The sequence below is a fragment of the Amblyomma mixtum genome, chromosome 2, assembly GCF_055824585.1.
Source record: "Amblyomma mixtum isolate Tamu chromosome 2, ASM5582458v1, whole genome shotgun sequence".
In the NCBI taxonomy this organism is placed as follows: Eukaryota; Metazoa; Arthropoda; class Arachnida; order Ixodida; family Ixodidae; genus Amblyomma; species Amblyomma mixtum.
The window spans coordinates 169,128,103-169,148,312 of record NC_143013.1 but is presented as its reverse complement, the minus strand read 5'-3'; the positions used below and the strand labels follow the sequence as shown (position 1 = coordinate 169,148,312).

Here is a 20,210-nt window from a genome sequence, read left to right as displayed (position 1 = left end):
CCGCTTGACATCAGCACTGTTAATTTTATAAGTATATATTAACGGTTTTTTCTTTCTTGTGACCATCATGTGGGCACATTTAGAGACATTCAGGTTCATACGCCAGGATTGACACCAACTGTTAATTGCAGAGAGGTAATCACGTAGCACAATTTGATCTTGCACAGATTCGATGACCTGGTACACGATGCAGTCATCGGCGAAGAACCGGCATTGTACAGAGGAATCCAAAGACAGGTCATTTAAATAGATAAAAAAAATAAGAGGTCCAAGGACAGAACCTTGTGGTACACCGGATAATACAGGGGCAGATGAAGAAAGTGAGTTTTCAATGCAGACATACTGTTGTCGATTGAATAAGTAACAATCAAGCCAATTCAAAATTTGTTCACTTTGCAATACACTTTTTAGCTTAAGTAATAACCTTTTGTGACAGACTCGGTCAAACGCCTTTTCGAAGTCGAGGAACAGTATATCAATTTGCCCACCCTGATCCAAAGCTGCCATGAGATCATTAGTAGTGTGTAGTAGTTGCGTAACCGTGGATAGGCCATGTCGAAAACCGTTCTGTCCCTCAGAAAAGAAATTATTATTTTCCAGAAAACTGCTTACATGCTTAAAAATAAAGTGCTCCATTACCTTGCTAACGGTGCTCAGGAGCGAAACAGGAGCGAAACAGTAGATGTACGAACAGTAATGATAATTAGTTAATGATACCCACTAAACGCGCACACTGCGCATGCGCAGTGCCCCATGCGCAATTTTCAGGTGGTTTAACAACGGCGCATGTGCACTGACGTCAAAAGTTTGCACAATGGTCGTATCACCCAGAGCTCTCTCAGGTGCTCGCTGAACGTTGATCGAGGAAGGATGCAGCCCGCGCGCGCTCCAATGTCGCCCGCTACGAAACGCGCTCGCGATGCCGTACGGAAGCGTTCAAGAGTCGCCAATCGATCTTCAACAGTCGCCAAGCAGAGGGCAGCGACAGAGGCGGTTAAAGGCTTTCGCCTCTTCGCACTTTAGATCGTCAAAGTGCTCCCTGATTTTTATTCACTTCTCGCTACCCCATGTAGACCGTGAATGAGACGGACACGCACAGCTGGTCACGCGCAGTAAATTTCCGTTTCGTGTCACGTCGAATTTTGGCTCTTATATACACAAGTTATTGCAATTTATATATAAAAAAAACGATCATAGCTGAAGTTGTGGAACTTCATAAGCCCACCTGCAGCCGAGAAAACCACAAAGTACTTGACACTTTTATTGCATGGTCATACAAGAAAGGAAGGAACCGTTCACAAGAACCTTCCTTGACCTTACTTTTTGTAGTCATTCTCTGTAAAATGCAAGGAACATGCCAGAGACCTGTCGCTTGGCACCCACTCTCTTCCTTTCCCTGACAGTCCTTGGCGAGCGATATTTACAGCCACGCTTCTCGACGCTGTAGTTCAGAGGGAAACTCATGATATCTCACAGTTGGCTGTTTTCTGGAGTTCGTGACGGACAGTGGCACACGGCAGATGCGCGGCATCATGCCCCATACACGTCCCTGACCTCCACACACGCATGCACGAAAATCCCAAAGAGTGCACGGCAGACACGAGGCAAACATTCATTCACGCGCACGCGAAAAGTCAAAATCCAGCACCGCAGACGCGAGGCAAACGTGCTCACTCACGCGCACAGCAGAAAATCCAAATAAAGCACTGCAGACATGAGGAACGTGAGTAGTAGTAGTATTGGTTTTTATTTTGCATTGAATATTGAAGGCAAACGCGGTTTTACACGACGCAAACGCGGTTTTACATGACGCAAACGCGCTCGAACACGACGAAGCAAGGAGCGCTTCGGGAGTCCACTCCCGCGACCTGTCCCCGAACAGTGGCGCCCCCACCGAAAACAGCGGCCGCGACTGTAAACTTCGCCAGGACATGCTCACCCACTGTCGGCGGCGCGACGTGGCTGGCCGCACCTCGCTTTGCGCTTTGCATCAAGCGGCCGTGCCAGATGTTTCCTCGGGTAACTACGTTCCTGCGGACCACAAAATCGCAGAAGCGCGTGCTCTGACGAAGACGTTGAACAGCAACTACGAGCAGTCCCGTACAGCCAGGTATCTTATTTATGTGGCCGACGTGCCACCAGCTGCCGTGATCGCTTCAACCACAATTGGCAGCAAAGATCTTGACGAGGATTAAATGACCGCTTTAGATAGCCTGGAAAGAGCCGCCGCAGGCTCTGCTTTGCACAAGCAGGTGCGCATAACGCAGTTTATAAGAAATAAACGCCACTTTTAGTGGCCTTAGTATTTTTGGCTGTTATACGGAGAGTCAACTTACAACGAACATCTGATATAACGAAAGAAATCACGTGATTGTCAGGTTCGTTATAAATAGGCTCGGCTGTAGTTTCAAACGGCCAGAAAAACCTTTCTCACGCCTCAAACACGGGCCTTACGCGTTAGGCCGTACCTTCGCGCCAAGGTGGCGTTTGGGCCGTGGTCAGTGAACTGCTGCCTGTGGGAGCAACGAGAAATATTGAGCAAAAAAAATATATATTTTTTGTCGTGATGCTGTGTTTTTTTTTGGAGGGGGGGGGGGGGGGGGGGGAGTACATATTTCAGCAGTCTCTTAAAAAAGACATTGAGATCATGCACTTCACTATAACATTTCTTTCTGGGTAGAAAGACTCCAGAATTCCATGCGAACTCTTCGTGTTTGTAGGACGACTTAGCGTGAGTAAAACCCCCATGACGAATGAACACGCAGAACTGCTGCGTTCAACGAGGTCAATGTTCAGAGAACCGCTCTTGATCGCAGGAGGAATATGCTCCGCAAGTTTAACTTCCTGACTGCTGATGGTTCCGGAATTTTAATGTGCGGGTGGAGTAAGGGAGTCATGGTGGCGTAAGGACTTATACCGAGATCTCTGAATTCGACGAGATCAAGCGAGGCACGAGGAGGGTCAAAAAGATTCCTAATATTCCATGCAATAAAGATAACAAGAATCCTCTGAGATGGCCGAGTAGCGTAAGGCATCTCTTAACGGGGCTTTTCTGTTGCGCCGCCACTGGTACGAATCCAACTCGGAGAATGGATATTCTTTTAGTTGTTCTTTTTACTGCATAAGGATTATAGCCTCCTTTCACAAAAATAACCGCACTGTGTTCTTTGGGGGGGGGGAGGGGGGGGGGGCGTAGGAGGGAGGGGGGAGGGGGGGGGGGCGTAGGAGGGAGGGGGGCGTGTGTGCGCGTCCGTGCGTGCGTGCACACCACACCCCGGTGGGCGCACATCCGGCCCCTCACTGCTAAAAATGCACTTTCAACAACCTTCACCGTCCCCCCACCCCCATCACCCACCTGTGAGGCGGATTTTTGTGACTAACTTTCTGCCGTCCCCTGCTACGCTTGCCGACTCTTGGAATCAACTCTATTGTTCTTAAGGATCATCGGTTATCTTGCCTTCGCCTTACATGCCCTGTTCAAGCCCATTTCTTCCTCTTGATTTGGGCCAGGATGTCATTTGTCTGCGTTTGTTTCCTCACCCACTCCGCCCGCATCTAATCTCGTAACGTTACATCTATAATTATTCTTTCGATAGCTCGCTGCGTTGTCCTCTAAAACTGAACCCTCCTTGTTATACCTGTGCTACACGCGCACATAAAATGGCAGTAAATGCTTAAGGCCTTACGTTTGTTAATGTCATTATTTTCGGAGTTGGTGCTACACGTCCACATTTAATGCCATTATCGAAAGTGACTATGACGATAACGCTTGCAAGGTAGTCAGAAGTTTCATCTGAATATAAACATTCCTAATGAGCACAATATATCTGGAATGTTGTTCAAATGTAATGTAAAAACGATTTTCTAGAAAATACGGCTGTTCCTGCTTTACAAGTCGAAAAAGTTGCCATAAACTCGCATGTCAACACCCAAGTCGAGAGTACCTGTCAATAAGGCTGGTTAAAACGGCGCTCTTCGCATCGAAAATGCAGTATATGAATGCCTCATCTGACTGAAAGTTAAGAATTAACCATTTCCTACTGGTTAGGAAGTTGTTACTAACAAAACTGCATGCTTTTCTGCGTGTGGAATGGGAACGAGAGTACGCATTGCACGGGCGAATGAGTTGTCGCGAACTCAGTAGGTCGCGAATGGCAGTAAGGCTAATGCCATTAAATTTACGCGTGTGGCACCAAACGAATGCCATTAAAACTTAAGGCAGTAAGCACTTAATGGCATTAAATCTGTCCGTGTGGCACGGGTATGAGCCTCCACGCTTCTGCCCCATAGGTGAGTACCGGTAAGATACAGCTGTTGTACAATTTTTTTTTTTAAGGATATCGGTAAACTACCAGCCATGATCTGAGAGAACCTGCCATATAAGCTCCACCCCATTCGTATTCTTCTAGTTATTTCCCTCTCATTATCCGGATCAGCGGTCACTGCCAACACTAAGTCGACATATTTTCTTATTGCGAACTGCTGTCCCTTGCTAGACTATTGAACATTACTTTGGTCTTCTGCATGTTAATTTTTAGCCCCATCGTATGTCTCTGCCTGTCTACATGCCTTGCAGTTCATGCCTTGAGTGACTTAGCAAGGCAATGTCAACAGCGAATCGCTCATTACTTAGGTATTCTCCATTAACTCTTATCCCCAACTGTTCCCAATTCAGGCCTCGGATTGCCTCCTGTATAGAGGCGGTGAATAGCATAGGCGAGATCGTGTCTCCCTGCCTGACAACCTTCCTTATTGGAATTTTATTGCTGGCTTTATACAGGACTATGGTAGCTCTATAGTCATTATAGATGTCTTCCAACATTTGTACATAACACTCTTCTACGCCCTCATTGCGCAATGCCTGCATGAAAGCTGAGGTTTCCACTGAGTCAAATGCTTTCTCGTAATCAATGGGCGCTATATATATGGGTGGGTTATATTCTGCGCATTTCTCTACCAAATGATTGACAGCGTGAATATGGTCTATTGTCGAGTATCCTGTACGAAAGCCTGCCTGATCATTTGGTTGATTGAAGTCTAAGGTTGTTCTGACTCTATTAGCGATTACCTCAGTAAATACTTTGTAGCCAACAGACAGTAAGCTGATCGGTCTGTAATTTTCAATTCCTTGACGTCTCCTTTCTTATGAATTAATATAATGTAAGCGTTCTTCCAAGCTTCTGGTACGCTCGAGGTCACAAGGCATTGCATATACAGGGTGGCTAGTTTTTCTAGCAATATCTCTCCTCCGTCCTTTCACAAATCCGCTGTTACCTGATCCTCACCAGCTGCTTTCCCTCTTTTCATTTCTCCTAAGGCTTTCCTAAGGCTAAGACCACGTGACTAAGACCAGTTTACTCGTTGCAGCTGCAGCCGCCACGTAGGGCGGCCACGCCGCTGCTCCGACCGCGGTCGGGGCAGTGGTAAATGACGCAAAGAAAATGAAGGTATTCTCTATCGGTATTTAAAGTACTATGCCCAACTAATTCTATTGCGCGTTTTATTGTTTCAAATGATGCCCTAGCTAATAGAATACCTGGATCACTGTTTGGTATTCGCCTACGGCCGCTTAATAATTTAGAAAAGAATTTATTCTCACATGCTGTTTCGGTTTCATCAACCCAGCGATAATGTAACGTGCAGTAACTTTAGGTCCTCTGAGGAGCCGAAAAACTCTGATATAAACGCTGATACGCTGTTTTCACTAACTATTGCACATAAACCAGCCTGCTTCAATAGCTAGAATTACAACTAATTACATATTGGCAGTCATATTGCGTTTTTTTCGTGCCTCATGTAACCTGATTTCAACTACACGTTACAGCCATCGCTCGGTTGATGAAACCAAAAGCGCGTCAAGAAGAAATTCAAATATAATTTACTTCTCGGTCGGAGGCGAATACCACGGGGTGCTCCATATACATCAATGTCGAAAGCATCGTTTGAAAGAGGAAAACACGCAAGCAAAAATTTGGTGTCTATAGACCTTTAGTGCGTTAGATAAGTGCTAGCAATTTGATTAAAACCATACGTAAATATTTAAAGAGAGAGGAGTAGTAACTCAAGATTTCACATAAACCTGACGTACAATTCTTTAGAATTCGTGCTAGTACATTACAGAAGCATCAATTAGGTTTCTTCCCAGACACCAGACTCCATTCAGTTTTGTTGTAGCATATACTGGGTGCCATTTTCGCACTTTCCAGCGCACAAAGCTCGGATGGGCAAACCTACGCGCTAGACTATATCATTTTGTCTGAAAAAAAAAAAAGTGTTCAGGGTGTGCAAAAAAAAAAAGTGGAGCTGAACCGGCCCCCAACCGGTTCGGAACGGTTCCTTTCAATCGTTCCGGTTCGGGTTCAGTTCCAAGATGGCGAAAAAAATATGGGTTCGGTTCGGCTCCAGTTCCGGGCAAAAATTCGGGTTCGGTTCCGGTTCGACACCCTGGTATTACATCCTCTTTCACTGGCACCGTTGTCATTGTGAAATGGACAAATTTGCTCCAAGTGTGGGGTGCAAGTTAGCCTGCAGGTATGTTGGTGCCATTGCATTTCATGCTACATCCCTTCTCGTATGCAAGGTTCAAAACGATGCTTGCGTAAAAGCAGTACAGCCTCCCCAGTTTTCCAGCACTGTACAAGCAGTTTCTGGGAATTGCATGCACTGCGACTCGTTTTGCGACTGCGCAGACCGACGCTCAGTGGTGCGCCCTTGGTCTTTTGCCATGCATCGCACTCACGGAAGACACACAACTACATTAATCCCGCCACTGCCTCTTCCTAGCCGTGAAGCACTTGTGCCAGGCGAGCACTAATATGGCCTTCAAGGTTGTTGTTAGTGGCTATTTATTGGTAATAAGAAAATAAAATATGAAGGAACAGATGCTGCTAGCCGCGGCATCTGCAGCGAAGCCTGACCTTCAAGGTGGAACCTCTCTCACTTCCGCATCCCGAAGAGCAAGAGGCGTGCGTGTGCTTTACGATGTCGGTGCACGTTAAAAATTATCAGATGGGCGAAATTATTCCGCAACCCAATCCCACCTATCCTTCACCTTCCATTTCGTCGGGCCGCCGCGGTAGGTCAGTGGTTATGGCTCTCGGCTGCTGACCCGAAAATGCGGGTTCAATACCAGCCGCGGTGGTCGAATTTCAATGAAGGCGAAATCCTACAGGCCCTGCGATGTCAGTGCACGTTAAAGAACTCAGTTGGTCGAAATTTCCAGAGCCCTCAACTACGGCGACCCTCATGGCCCAAGTCGCTTTCCCGTAAACCTTCCCTCGTGGCGAGGTTGCGGTGTCCGCCGAGAAGTGAGTCGTTACTGTGCCTTTCTTCGGAACCAATTGCGGTTCAAGCGCAAACAGATCATTTCCTCATTACAACGTCTACAACACCCACTAATCCAACCGCCCTGCCACCCTCGCTGTCAGGATATGCGTACCCTTTCATACCTGTATTGGCCCTGGTCTAGGTGCGACCGCACTGTCCCCGCACTCAAACTTCGAAAATTTGTCCGAGCCTTTACCCCACAGCTTCGAAAATTTGTCCGAGCCTTTACACCTGCATCAGCACAGACTGTGTGGGGGTGTGTCTCTATGCCGACCCCCCCCCCCCCCCCCCCCCCTGGGTTTGCGGGGATTCGTGTTTCACAGAGCGCGGTCGTCCTCTGCCTATACAGCGGTTGCAGCGGTAGCTGCGCAGGCAATCGGCCCAATATTAAAGATGGATGGCTTAGCTCTGACCCTTTGTAGCACCGGCCTTTGCCAAAACATTTACAGCAGCAGGCCGCTGCGCTGCTGGGGGCATACGTCGGCCTCCTCGTCAGCGCGTGACTTCTGGTAGAGTGCTCGTACCTGGCGTAGTACATGGCTGGTTTCGCAAGTGCGTGTCTGTGCGATGTCGTCGTCATCCGCACCCACGAGGTCGCCCTCGGCGACGAAGGTCCGTTCAGCTGTGCAAATCGACAGATGGTTCTAATCCCGCATGTTTCTGACAGCGTCATGTCGCGAGGCTCCTGGAGGGACGACATGGTAGCGCAGAGTGCACAGAACGTATGAATGCAGTCTGCACGGCATGTGACCAGCTGGGCCAGGAAGGCATGGGTGTTCAAACCTTCAAACTTCTCGGATCTCAGTGGCAATTCGCTTGCCTTAGCTGTCACGCTCACATTGTCTCCACTTTTGACGCTTTAACCAACCGGCACGCAGGTGGCACGTCATTTGTATGCCACGGCATAGCAGTTCGTTGGCGCGCGCTGGTCGGAGGTTACGTGACACCTTCAACGACTTGCTCTCATCCCCCTCTCTCATCATCCCCCGCTCTCATCTTGCTCTCATTGCGTGACATCCCCCTAATCTGGCGTCACGATGGTTGGCACACTTCGCGCTTGTGGAAGGCGCGTTGTTCCGCTGCCGGTTCGAGTCTATGGCACCTCCTCCTTCGCTCTGAGTGGCGGCTGCGGTTGTCCGTTGTATCAACTTCCATTTGCACTCTACCGCTCCCTTTCCCTCTCTCCCGCTTTCCCCCCTGCGGAAGAGCAGGCCAGGGTTACGTTTCCGCCGGCCGACCACTCCGCCCTGGATAAGCTTTACTCTCTATCTCTGAGATGCAGTGCCATTGTCCTAATATTTTGACATGACCGGGTTCGAACCCGACCGCGGCGATCGCGTGTCGATGGTGGCGAAACGCAAAAAGGCGTCCGTGTGCTGTACGATATGTCATGCACTTTAAAGATTCCCAGGCGGCCCCAATTATTTCGGAGTCGTTCACTACGGCTCATTTTTCTCTCTTCTTTCGCTGCCACCTTCCTCCCTGCCCTCATGGCGCGGTTGAGGTGTTCACCGAGAAGCGAGACAGTTACTGCGACATTTCCTTTCCTACAAAAAAAAAAGGACATTTTGACGGTAGCACCGGCCGCCCTCTTTCGTAGTAAGTGAGCATTCGTTGTAACTGCGGTCGATGTAAGTGGGCTCTATGATTGATGGAACAATATGTGCACACTGAAAAACAGCGAAAATTAAAAGCGCGAAAACCAAGAGAAGCCGTCCTCCAACACCACTCCGATACGATCCAAGGCATGCCCGTGATGGGCGAGACCCAGAACATTTCAGCGGTCTATTATTGTGATTGACGGGCAACTGGCGGACGTAGAGCGGAATGGTCTGCGTACTTCGACGTCTCGTCTGCTCGTAGCGCCCGCGCGTTTCCATGGCGCCGTTCATTTTTGCATAAAAAAAGAAAAGCTTTTACGGAGCGAGCTGTTTTACAGAGCAGTTGTCATAGGATTACACTGAAGCTCGGCTCAAGGGGAGCTTGAGTCGAACTTCAGTGCAATAAGACTGCACAGCTGGCGCGACGCCAGAGCCATCACGCGGCTTAAGACAGAACTAAGGAGAAGAACGTGGTTAAGAGAGAAAGATGTTGGAGCCAGGCTTCGCGCTACGTCAGAACCTTCCCGCGGCCCAATTGGTGGTTCAAGAACGAAGCGGAAATGCCTCTCAGTGGATCGGGGCCTTCCAGCCAATGGCGTCGACAGATTTTCTGCCTAATCCATGCTTAATCCCCTGCAATGCTAGCGTGACGGGAGATAAACCACGGATTAACCGCGAGGTCATGAACATGTCGGCTGACGCCACTAGCCGGAGGGCCTCCTTTGAGAGGCTCTTAATTGACTCTGTTCTTGAGTTGTATCCATCCGACTTGGCTGACGAAGTTCGAAGCCTTTCACTGTGCAATCTAGTTCACTGTAGCCGCGTTCGATAGCGTGAAAGTCGTCGCCGCCGCCGGATGGTTGCCCCTGTCTTGCACGAAAGCAATAAAAAATAGAAAAAAAGTGCAAAATATCTCCTGTATTTACTGTACGCACTTAGTGCAGCATTGTACGCCTATGTTTACTGTAGTTGCGCTGCGCCAATGTAAGCAAAAAAACTGCAGAATGTGTACTACATTCGATTCAGTGCGAAAGCACAAATTTGTGCTACTTAGAAGACGACGATGAGTGGGTATGTGCCATGTCACTCAGGCAACAACAACAACAACAACGAAGCCCTCGCTTATATGCCAGCCTGGTGCACAAGCATACACTATGATCTGAACCTCCGGATCAGTGTTTTCGCACTGAAAAGCGAGGCAGCACAGCGTGCGTAAACCGGCTCTCTCAGTGAGTTCATGCGCCAAGCAACGAAGCTTACCACTGGCCGCTTTAACGCGACGGCTTTACATGTCCTGTTCACCAGAAAAACGGGTGTCGGCGTTGTGAGCGACAAATCTCGAGCATGGCTCTGTCAGGTGGTGCTCAGAGGGCAACCTAGGGGGCAGGTTGGCCACTGTCTAGGTCACGTGACCTTCCGGCGTCATGACAACCCGCCCACCGCGTAGTGAGAGAAGTGCCCGGTGTGGCAGGTGGCAGTTCAAGAAAATTATTGGTAGCTCTGGAAGAGTAACCTGGGCCGCAGACGACCTACCGCAGGGAGCACCTCCCATCGCAGGGCAGTGGCGCATTGCTTAACTGCTGCACCACTGTGCCAGGAGTGGTATGAGGACTGCCAGGTATTTACGAGTCTAAAGTTGATAATGGCCTTCTGCATATATGGGTATTAGCCAATTACGCTGTCGCGTCATACCATTGATTAATGCGGAGCCTAAGCGTCCCCTTCATTTTTTCAGTTTCGTTTCCTGGTCTATGTACGTCCGTTTCGCCGTGGCCTGTGCGCCGTGTCGTCCCTTTATCTTTACCTCGCTTATCTCTATTTCAATGCTCTCGTGGGCGAACCGTCTCCGCAGAAAGCGAAGGTGGAACAATATTTTTAGAAACAGGCTTTTTTGAGGTATAGAGATGGCTTCTCGACGTTGTATTAAAGGTAATAACCAGTTGTAATAAATTGTAGTAACTAGTAATGCTGTTTAACTAATTTCGAATAAACTTTTTAACTCGTATAGTTGGGTGCCTGGCTGCAATTGGAGGTCTATAGGGGGCGGTTAGTAACATCCAAATCACTTTTTAAAATTTCGAAACTGTGATTGCCCTCACCGCTATGGCGCAACAAACTTTCGTTGTCGTGCGCCCTCTTCGAAAGCGCGTCTTTGGCGCGCCGGAAGCGACGTCCGTGACGTCACTCCCTGTCGTTCGTGTCACGTGACCTTCGCTTACTCGTGTGGGCAGCGAGCACCACAGCGCGAGCGGGACAGAGATTGCGGTCCGCTCTCCTAGGCCTGCGGTCACAAATGAAAACTGAACGAATTTAGCATCCAGAAAGTCTGTAACAGCGCATTTTTCAACGGGAAGTTAATTTATGAACGCAATTTTCCGTATAGCGTGTGACTGCACCATAACAATCAATATATCGCAGGTCTCCCCTGGGAACTTTTCTACTTTTCTGCTACTTACTGTGAGAAAGGCACCTCATTGGTTTGCGATGGCAATATTAATTACTCGGTGCGAGCGCACTGTAGAAACAAGATTTTGCTATGCATCGGAAGGTCAGACTATTCCCATCAAATATGTTCATAACAGTGCCTTACAATACGCCACAGTTGCCTCACAATTAAAAGCGATGTCCAATAAAGCTGGACTTGTATATACCAACTTACCAAGTGCTTGAGGGTACAGCCCACCATTAATAAAAAAAAAAGACACATGTTTTTGGGGACCTGCAGCTTTTGCGGCGTTGTAATATCAGTGTTGGTGACATCAGGAAAATGTTGATCATGTCAACAAGTGACTGATTTCTGATAGTTAACTTGTAACTGTTACAGATAAGCACCTGGTGGTTGAATAAAACATACATACGCTCGCCAAAAATGATTTTTAAAACATGACCTTTCGGGATCACAACGGGCCCCTTGTTCACAATGAGCATGGACGGAACGGGCCGCTTCTTATATGCATACTTAACGGCGCAGTGAGTGGGCGTAGTTATCGCGGATATTGTCCCTCGTCATGTTAGTAACATTCTTGGTAGTTTGTGTGGAAAAAAAAACCGAGAAGCAATCGCGACGATAATGATCTCTTTGAAACCAGGATTGTGGCATTTTCCCAGTCAGTGGTGTGCATTATTTGAGCATGATCTGCAAGGGCGTTGGAGGACGTGCGACAATGACTGACGTTGTTCTTCTTAAGAGAACTTCTTGCTGGGCTAGTAGGTAATTCACTGTGAAGTAAAGGCGCCAAAAACCACACACACACGCATGACAAGAAAACGGGACAGAGCGCCACTCACAACTAGTTTTTTTTTTGCAGAACCCAGATACATACGAGGTCTGTTAGAAAAGTATCCGACCTTTGGCAGAAGAAAAAAAAAAGGCACAACTGGAGCGTTGGAAACCTAATTACCTTCAAAGTAGTCTCCTTGGAACTCCACACACTTCTCCCAGATGTGCTGCCACTGTTGGAAGTATTCCGAAAAGGCCTTTTTCGGAATGGAGTTTAGCTCAGCTGTCGTTGCAGCCATAATGTCCTCTCTTGTCTGAAATCGCGCTCCTTTCAATGACTTCTTGATTTTGGGAAACAACCAGAAGTCGCAGGGGGCCATATCAGGAGAGTAAGGAGCCGGTTGAACTAGAGTAGTCTGGTTTTTCGCCAAAAAAGTTCGAATCAAGTGCGAAGAATGTTCAGGAGCAATGTCGTGATGGAGACGCCAATTTCCTGTTGACCACAACTCCGGTCTCTTGCGCCGCACAGCATCACGTAGGCGACCGAGGACATCCCTGTGGTACTCTTCGGTCATTGTTTGACCCTGGGGAGTGCGTACTAGTGGTGTGCCACACAGCGAGAGTCCAAGAAAGCAGTCAGCATCATTTTGACGTTGCTGAGCATTTGGCAGACCTTCTTTGGTCTTGGGGACGTGAAATGCTTCTACTGTGACGACTGGGATTTGGTTTCCGTGTCGTACCCATACACCCAAGACTCGTCACCAGTGACTATGGTGTTGATGAAGTCGGGGTCACTGTTTGTGGAATCCAGCGTGTCCTGTGAGACTTCAACACGAAGCTGCTTTTTCTCCACCGTGAGCAGCTTCGGCGCGAATTTCGCCGCAACTCTCTTCATGGCCAAATCTTCGGTGATAATGGAATGTGCAGAAAAACTACTGATGTTCACCTCTTCCGCAATTTCTCGGATAGTCACACGACGGTCCCGCATCACCAGAGCGTTCACTTCGGCAATGACCTGGCCATTTCGGCATGCTGATGGCCGACCGGAGCGTGGCTCTCTCTCCACCGATGTGCGGCCATCTTTAAACCAGTTGTACTATTGCTTAATTTGTGGGCTGCTCTAAGCATTATCACCGAAAACCGTCTGAATATTCCGAATGGTTTTCACTTGGCTGTCGCCCCGTTTCTGGCGAAATTTGATGCATTAGCGCTGCTCCTGTCGCACCGCCATTTTGCTTGCACTAAAAAACCGACGAGAGCACTGTGCACTACCTCACTCAAACGCTGCCTCCCAGCGACTGACGCTATCGGCAGGCGGGAAAAAATTCGTGCATGCGCACGACGGTTCAAGGTCTGCTGGTGCAAACGCGCTTGTTTCATATCCATCAGGTGTTCGCAAAAAAAAATAAGGTCGGATACTTTTCTAACAGACCTCGTATATACACAGCCAGCGCCTGTGCGAGGAACAAAATTACGCATCAATGTGATAACGAACGCTCAAAAAACTCTTTTTCCGCCTGATACAGAGACACAGATGTTTCGCTGACACACGAACTGCCTTTCTTACTGATATAGAACGTTTCAATCAGTTCTGTGGCTTTGATATTGCTGCTTCTAGCCAGGATCCTCACGGATGAGAAGCATGGCTCACAAGAGCGTAAAGGGCAGGATCTCATATATTTCGGAAAATTTGGGTCCTCTTTATTTTTTTTCTACGTTTCGTTCATGTTCCCTGATTCGCTCATTAACGCAGCGCCCTGTTCGTCCTATATAGGAACGTCCGCACGAGAGGGTAATTACATAAACAACCCCTTCGGCACATTTCATGCCCAGCAAACCACAAACCTCCCATAGATGTCCAGATTAAGTCTGAACGTCTATGTACCAAAGCAAAATCTGTCAGACGTCTTATTTACGAAGCTTTTTTCGTGGAAAAGCTGGAGACGTACCCACGACATCATATCTGCCTTAACCTAGACTCCTCGTAGATATTACTTGTCACGTCCTGAGAATGTAAGCGAGATATAATGTAAGAATTCCATATTTTTCAATCGTTCGATATTTCGTGTTGCCTTACTGCATTTAAAGTTGGAAATCGCTGTTGACTACAAATTGGAGGCATGACCAGCGCTGCCTGTGTTTTTGTGTGTTTTCGTGCTCGCTTCACGGCAACATTATCCCAGACTACACAAGTACATCCTCAGGACGTCCTGAGGATTAATTTTTGAGGACGTTGTGTTGTCCTGAGGACGTCCTCTTTTAATCCTCAAAAGGTCCTCATTTAGTCCTGTTGTCCGGCCTCAGTATGTCCTCAGGACATCCTCAGATTTCCTCTGGAGGACTTTCTCAGTCTGTTTTCAGGACATCAGATGATGTTGTAGTCCAGGGAATGTGGGTCACTGTTTTCTTAATTATTGCAGACAGTGTGCACAGGGGTTGTGAAACAGCTTTCTTCGCACTTCTTTTGTCGTGGATTTTAGCAAACAAATTTTGCAAAAGTTTCGCATACTCAACAAGTAACTGGTTCGTTCACCGTATTTGTTGGCAGTTACAGGTTATTCTACATACAATATTTTCCTACAGCAATAACTATATAACTCTCACAGGAGTTGAACTCTGTCGCCTCAGTGGAATAGCCAATCCAACAAATTGCCCAAAAATTTGCACACTCCAACCCCATCAGAAGCATGCAGTACATGTGACCAGGTTTCAAACCAAAATAATTCAATTTAATTCAATTCACCTTTATTTTCAACATTTTTACAATGTTGACGGTCTCCCAGGCAAAAAGCTGTAGTAACAGCTTGACGAGGCCTGGAAGCCGGTGGCAGGCAGCAGTGACAGCGGTACAAAAAAATTATATACAAGATATCAATTGCTATTACACACGGTCACATACATTTTATCACGGTTACATTTTATCATAGATTTACACAAATAAGAGGTGAAGTAAACTAACCAAAAAAGATATTAAGATGTTATACATAAAACTGCAAAAAAAGCGATAATTGCACATATGAGAGGTTAAACTACAATGTGTATGTTTTTAATGAACACGTTGCCATTTTACGCCAGAAACAGCAAACACGGGTCACTCCAGAAACACTGAACGCAAAATTTTACGCGTTATTCGAGCGTTATTAAAACTAGATCGACTGATCTGATTTAGTAACACTGGCACTGTATAGCTTAATGACTGGAGAAGGTAATTAGTTCGGTGGTGTGGAATCAACCATTTTTCAGAGGCACGTGTTTTCGAAATACTACAGCGCAACGTTGCACCTGAGAGTGAGAGAAGGAATTCTTTATACATTTCGTTATCGAAATAAAAGTAGTAGAGGAGGCGGTAACTTAAGATATCTCCTGAAGGCACATAATATTTTCAGCCACAATGGCTTCCTACATTATATCTCTATTGTACAGAAGTATCTTTAATTAAATCTGAAGTTTTTACGAAATGAAAGCCGAGTGCGAGAGATGAAGCTGGTTTCATCTCAGTTCAATGCTACAATGTCCTGAGATAGGACATTTGTAGGATATTTGAGAAATTTTCGTCCTCGAGTCGTTCCGTGAAGTACAAACTGGCGGCAGTGGTAGAGCGCACGGCGTGTGCGATTTCTCATCGTGTTCTGTGGGAGCGTTGTGTTTGAAGAACCTCGACAAAGAATTAATTATTCCCTTATTATTGCTGGCGAGATTGTTCAACGTGCGCATTGCGCACATCCAACGCCCCCGCAGAGCAAAGTATGCTCAAATCATGCAGCACACCACTGACTACGAAAACGCCACAATTTTGGACACAAAGAAGTCTTTATCGTCACGATTGCTTTTGGAACCTTTTTACATACAGACTACCCGGAATAAACAAGGCACCCGCAGAACTCTTGAAACGTCATGTTTTAAAACCATTTTCGGCGAGCGTATGTTTTATTGAACCGCTATAATTCCCCTTGCCAGACAGGATTGTGTCGAACCGTTGGCTAAGACACCCGGTTCTAATTAGAGAGTTGGAGCTGGCCATTAGCGGTGGCTCTTAGCAAATCGCTATTTAGAACTTCGAAAACGCGATGGCCGTCGGCGCTGTGGCTCAAAACTTTTTTGCACTTTCACGTTCGACCCGCCACGGTTGCTCAGTGGTTAGGCGCCCGCCTACCGAGCCGGAGTACCCGGGTTGGAACCCGACCGCGGCGGCCGCGTTTCGATGGAGGCGAAACGCAAGGGGCGCCCGTGTGCTGGGTTTCGGGTTTCGCCCTCACATGTCTGCACAGGATGTCCTTCTCCAGCTGCACAGGGATGTAATACGACCCACAACTATGCAACACAATGACAAAGCCATCCTCGCCCTTGATCTGAAAGGGGCTTTCGACAATGTGAAACACGGAAGCATCCTGGCCAACTTAAGTTCTACCGATTGTGGGGCTAGGACCTATGCGTATGTAAGAGATTTCTTGTCTAATCGCCAGGCCTTTCTTCGGATTGAGGGCGAGGAATACGGCCCTTACATGATGGGAACACGGGGTACCCCTCAGGGAGCAGTGTTATCACCGCTCCTGTTCAACATTGCTATGATGCGCCTCCCAAGCCAATTGGCCCGGGTGGAAGGCATTAAACACGCGTTATATGCAGATGATATTACAATTTGGACCACTCAGGGGAGCCTTGGGGACATGGAGGACCGCCTTCAGCAGGCTGCTTCCATAGTCGATGCGTATGCTAATGACTGTGGGCTCCAATGTGCTCCAGCGAAATCAGAGCTTCTGCATGTCAGAGCGAACCCAAAGGATAGGACAGCAATACACATCTCTCTGTCAGGAGGTCCTATTAGAGAGGTGGAGGAGCTCCGTATTCTGGGCCTTTTCATTCACCAGAGACTCAGACCGGACTCCTCTATTGCGAAACTCAAGAGAGTAGGCGAACAGGTAGGGCGCATGATCCGCCGCGTTTCCAACAAGCGGGGTGGTCTGCGGGGCAGGGACGCGCTTCGGCTCGTCTATGCCTTCGTGACTAGCCGGATCCTCTACGCCGTGCCATATCTCCGCACTACTAAGCAAGATGAGGCGCGAATAGACGCCATCATCCGCAAGGCAACTAAGCGAGCCCTGGATCTCCCGGTGGCTACCTCTAATGCCAAACTCAAGGCATTGGGGGTGCTAAACTCCTACCAGGAGCTGCGGGAGGCCCACCTCGTGAACCAATACACGCGGCTCACGCAGACGGCTCCTGGGCGCCGCCTGCTAAACCGCTTACACATCCAACACGACTGCACTCCAGAGGAGGCGGAGCGTATCCCAGTACTATGGCGCCATATGCTCTGGGTCTCCCCGCTCCCCCGTATAATGGACACCGACATGCATGAAAACAGACGACAAGCGCGGGCTCGGGCTCTTGAGAGACAACACGGTTCCCGACCCGGTGTATATTATGTTGACGTAGCAGGGCCATCGCCCACGGGATTTTACTCGGCCGCTGTCGTTCACCAGGAAATGCACGTTGATGGACTCTCCTTTCGAGCTCCGAATTCGATGCGGGCCGAGGAAGTAGCGATAGCGCTTGCTGCCGCCCACGCCAATTCGAGAATAATCATCACGGACTCCCGAAAAGCATGTGAACATTACTTGGCAGGGGAGATCTCCCCCTTAGCTGCTTGTATTCTACGACGGACTGCCACTGATCCAACACCCAAACGAATCATTTGGGCTCCTGGCCACCAGGGCTTACGAGGTAATGAGGCCGCTGACGCGGCTGCCCGAGCGCTTACTCACCGGGCTCCTCATTACAGCTCTTCTGGCTCGGAGACTAACCAGCCGCTGCTGCGATTCAGGGAAATAACACATTATAGCGACAACCACCGCCTTTTCCCGGCCCCTGCAAAAGGGCTGAGTAAGACGGAGGAGCGAACTTTAAGGCGCCTGCAGACAGGTACTCTACTCTGTCCTGCAATAATAAAACATTACGATCCTAACACGGATGGGCGATGCCCACACTGTGGGGAGACCTGTGATATCTTCCACATGGTGTGGGCATGTACTCAAAATCCCCACCTCCCCCCTTCCCCTACCCCTTCCAGAGAGGCATGGGAGACTGCCCTCCTCAACTGCTCCTCGCTTGAGTCCCAAAGGGCTCTGGTGAAACGGGCGAGAGACGGGGCCTCGTCGTGCGGTGTCCCGGACTAGGGACGCCGACCATGTAGCGGGGCCACTCTGTGGCTCCCAAACTCTTTTTCCCAAAATAAGGAGACCACCTGTGGTAGCGGAGGAGTGCGGACGTGCGTCGCATGGGCTCCGCAGATTTCAATCCCCACGGACTATCTCGACCCACTCTGCCACCAACGTTTTGTTGGATCTGAAAGAACTCACAAGCTGGATCACCCGGACACCGGTTTCAAGACGGTAGGACCATTTTTGGCAATATTCCCGGACTTTGAAGCCCCGCGTGGCTCGGGCGACTTTTTGGTGGGAAACGCTCGCCGCTGAGCCTACTTAGGCTTAGCACGACTACGGGCGTTCGCGGGCAGCCAGGCCCGCTGAGCAACCGCGATGCAGCCTGGAACCGCCTCCCGCACCGCAGAATACCAAAATTTTGAGCCCTCAACGAGCAGAATAGCCCCGAATTTGCTAGAAGCACAAGAGATGGACGACGCGTTCCTCGACATCTCCGACTCCGAGAATTCGGCAGGCGGGGGAATCGAGGAATCCGCCATGCAGGAGCAGCAAGACACCCAAAAAGAAGACGAGGCAAATTGGGAATTGGCCCTGACCAAACGCCAAAAGAAGCGACAGAGAAAAAACGGACGGAACGCCGCGGCAAACGCCCCAATTTCCCCGGCCGCACAAGGTGACCTCGGAGGGGTATCCCCGGCGTCTACGCCCACAGCTGGCGTTCCAGCTGCCGGCGCGCTGAAAAAAGACGGGAAAGGAACGCAACGGCAGCTCAGGCGAAGGCTGCCCCCGCTCCCCAGGGACGATTTTAAGATTATTTTGCGACCGAAGGGACTTGTAGTCAAGTCGCTCCAGCAATTCCAAGTGGCCCGGGCCGTAGCCGCGGCATGCAGCAACAAGTTCGAAGGACGAGACCTGATCACCAGGCTCCGTACAGGATCGAATATTATAATCGTGAGCACGCCGAACGAAGAGGCCGCCCAGCTCGCGAGACGCATCACTAGCCTCAAGATCGAAGGACGCTCATACGACGTGAACGCTTACGTGGCCGCACCGGAAGACACCCGGCGTGGCGTGATACACGGAGTTGACCCCGGAGCGACACCGGAGGAACTGAAAGCCGATTTGTGGACGCGCACACAGGGTGTTACCATCCACAGTGCTCGAAGACTAGGCAAGACCAAGACAGCTGTCATCACTTTTGACGGACCCATAACGCCGAAACATGTCATCTACTGCGGAGCCGAGTACAAGTGCTACCCGTATCGGCCCACAAGACAAATCTGCTACGTTTGCTGCCAACAAGGTCACCGCTCCGACGTGTGCCCCACACCGGACGCCAAGGCTTGCAAACAGTGCGGGATGCAAAACCCGCCAAAAGACCACCAGTGTACCCCGAGATGCCTGATCTGCGGGGGCAACCACGCTACCGGATCGAGGGAGTGTCAAGACCGATTAAAGAAAGCCAGGGAGCCGCGAGGCAAGGCCAACAGCGGCAACAACGGCGGCGGACGCGAGAGCAGACGTCGCAGCCGGAACGACCGTGGCGAGAAACCGAGGTGGTTCAGCTCGGAGGGGGAGTCCTCCCAGAGCCGCTCGAGATCCCGGACGTCACGGAGCAGTTCACGGAGCCGGTCACGGTCCTTTCCGCCCCTGCCACCCCCGGCCATCAAGGGAGGGAGCCAGCAGCAGCAGCAGCAGCAGCAGCAGCAGCAGCAGCAGCAGCAGCAGCAGCAGCAGCAGCAGCAGCAGCAGCAGCAGCAGCAGCAGCAGCAGCAGCAGCAGCAGCAGCAGCAGCAGCAGCAGCAGCAGCAGCAGCAGCAGCAGCAGCAGCAGCAGCAGCAGCAGCAGCAGCAGCAGCAGCAGCAGCAGCAGCAGCAGCAGCAGCAGCAGCAGCAGCAGCAG

General features: G+C 49.5%; 2 protein-coding genes across 2 annotated transcripts in view; both read left to right on the top strand.

The window, feature by feature from the left end:
* LOC149361526 (uncharacterized) overlaps positions 1-20,210 on the top strand; it is a 49,565-nt gene that overhangs the window by 7,683 nt on the left and 21,672 nt on the right. The gene's annotated exons all lie outside the window — the stretch shown is intronic.
* LOC149361527 (uncharacterized) overlaps positions 18,544-20,210 on the top strand; it is a 12,729-nt gene continuing 11,062 nt past the window's right edge. Inside the window, exon 1 of the mRNA XM_089567460.1 lies at positions 18,544-20,158. Coding sequence (XP_089423586.1) covers positions 18,684-20,158 — 1,475 coding nt within the window. The 5' untranslated portion in view covers positions 18,544-18,683. The remainder of the gene's footprint in view (positions 20,159-20,210) is intronic.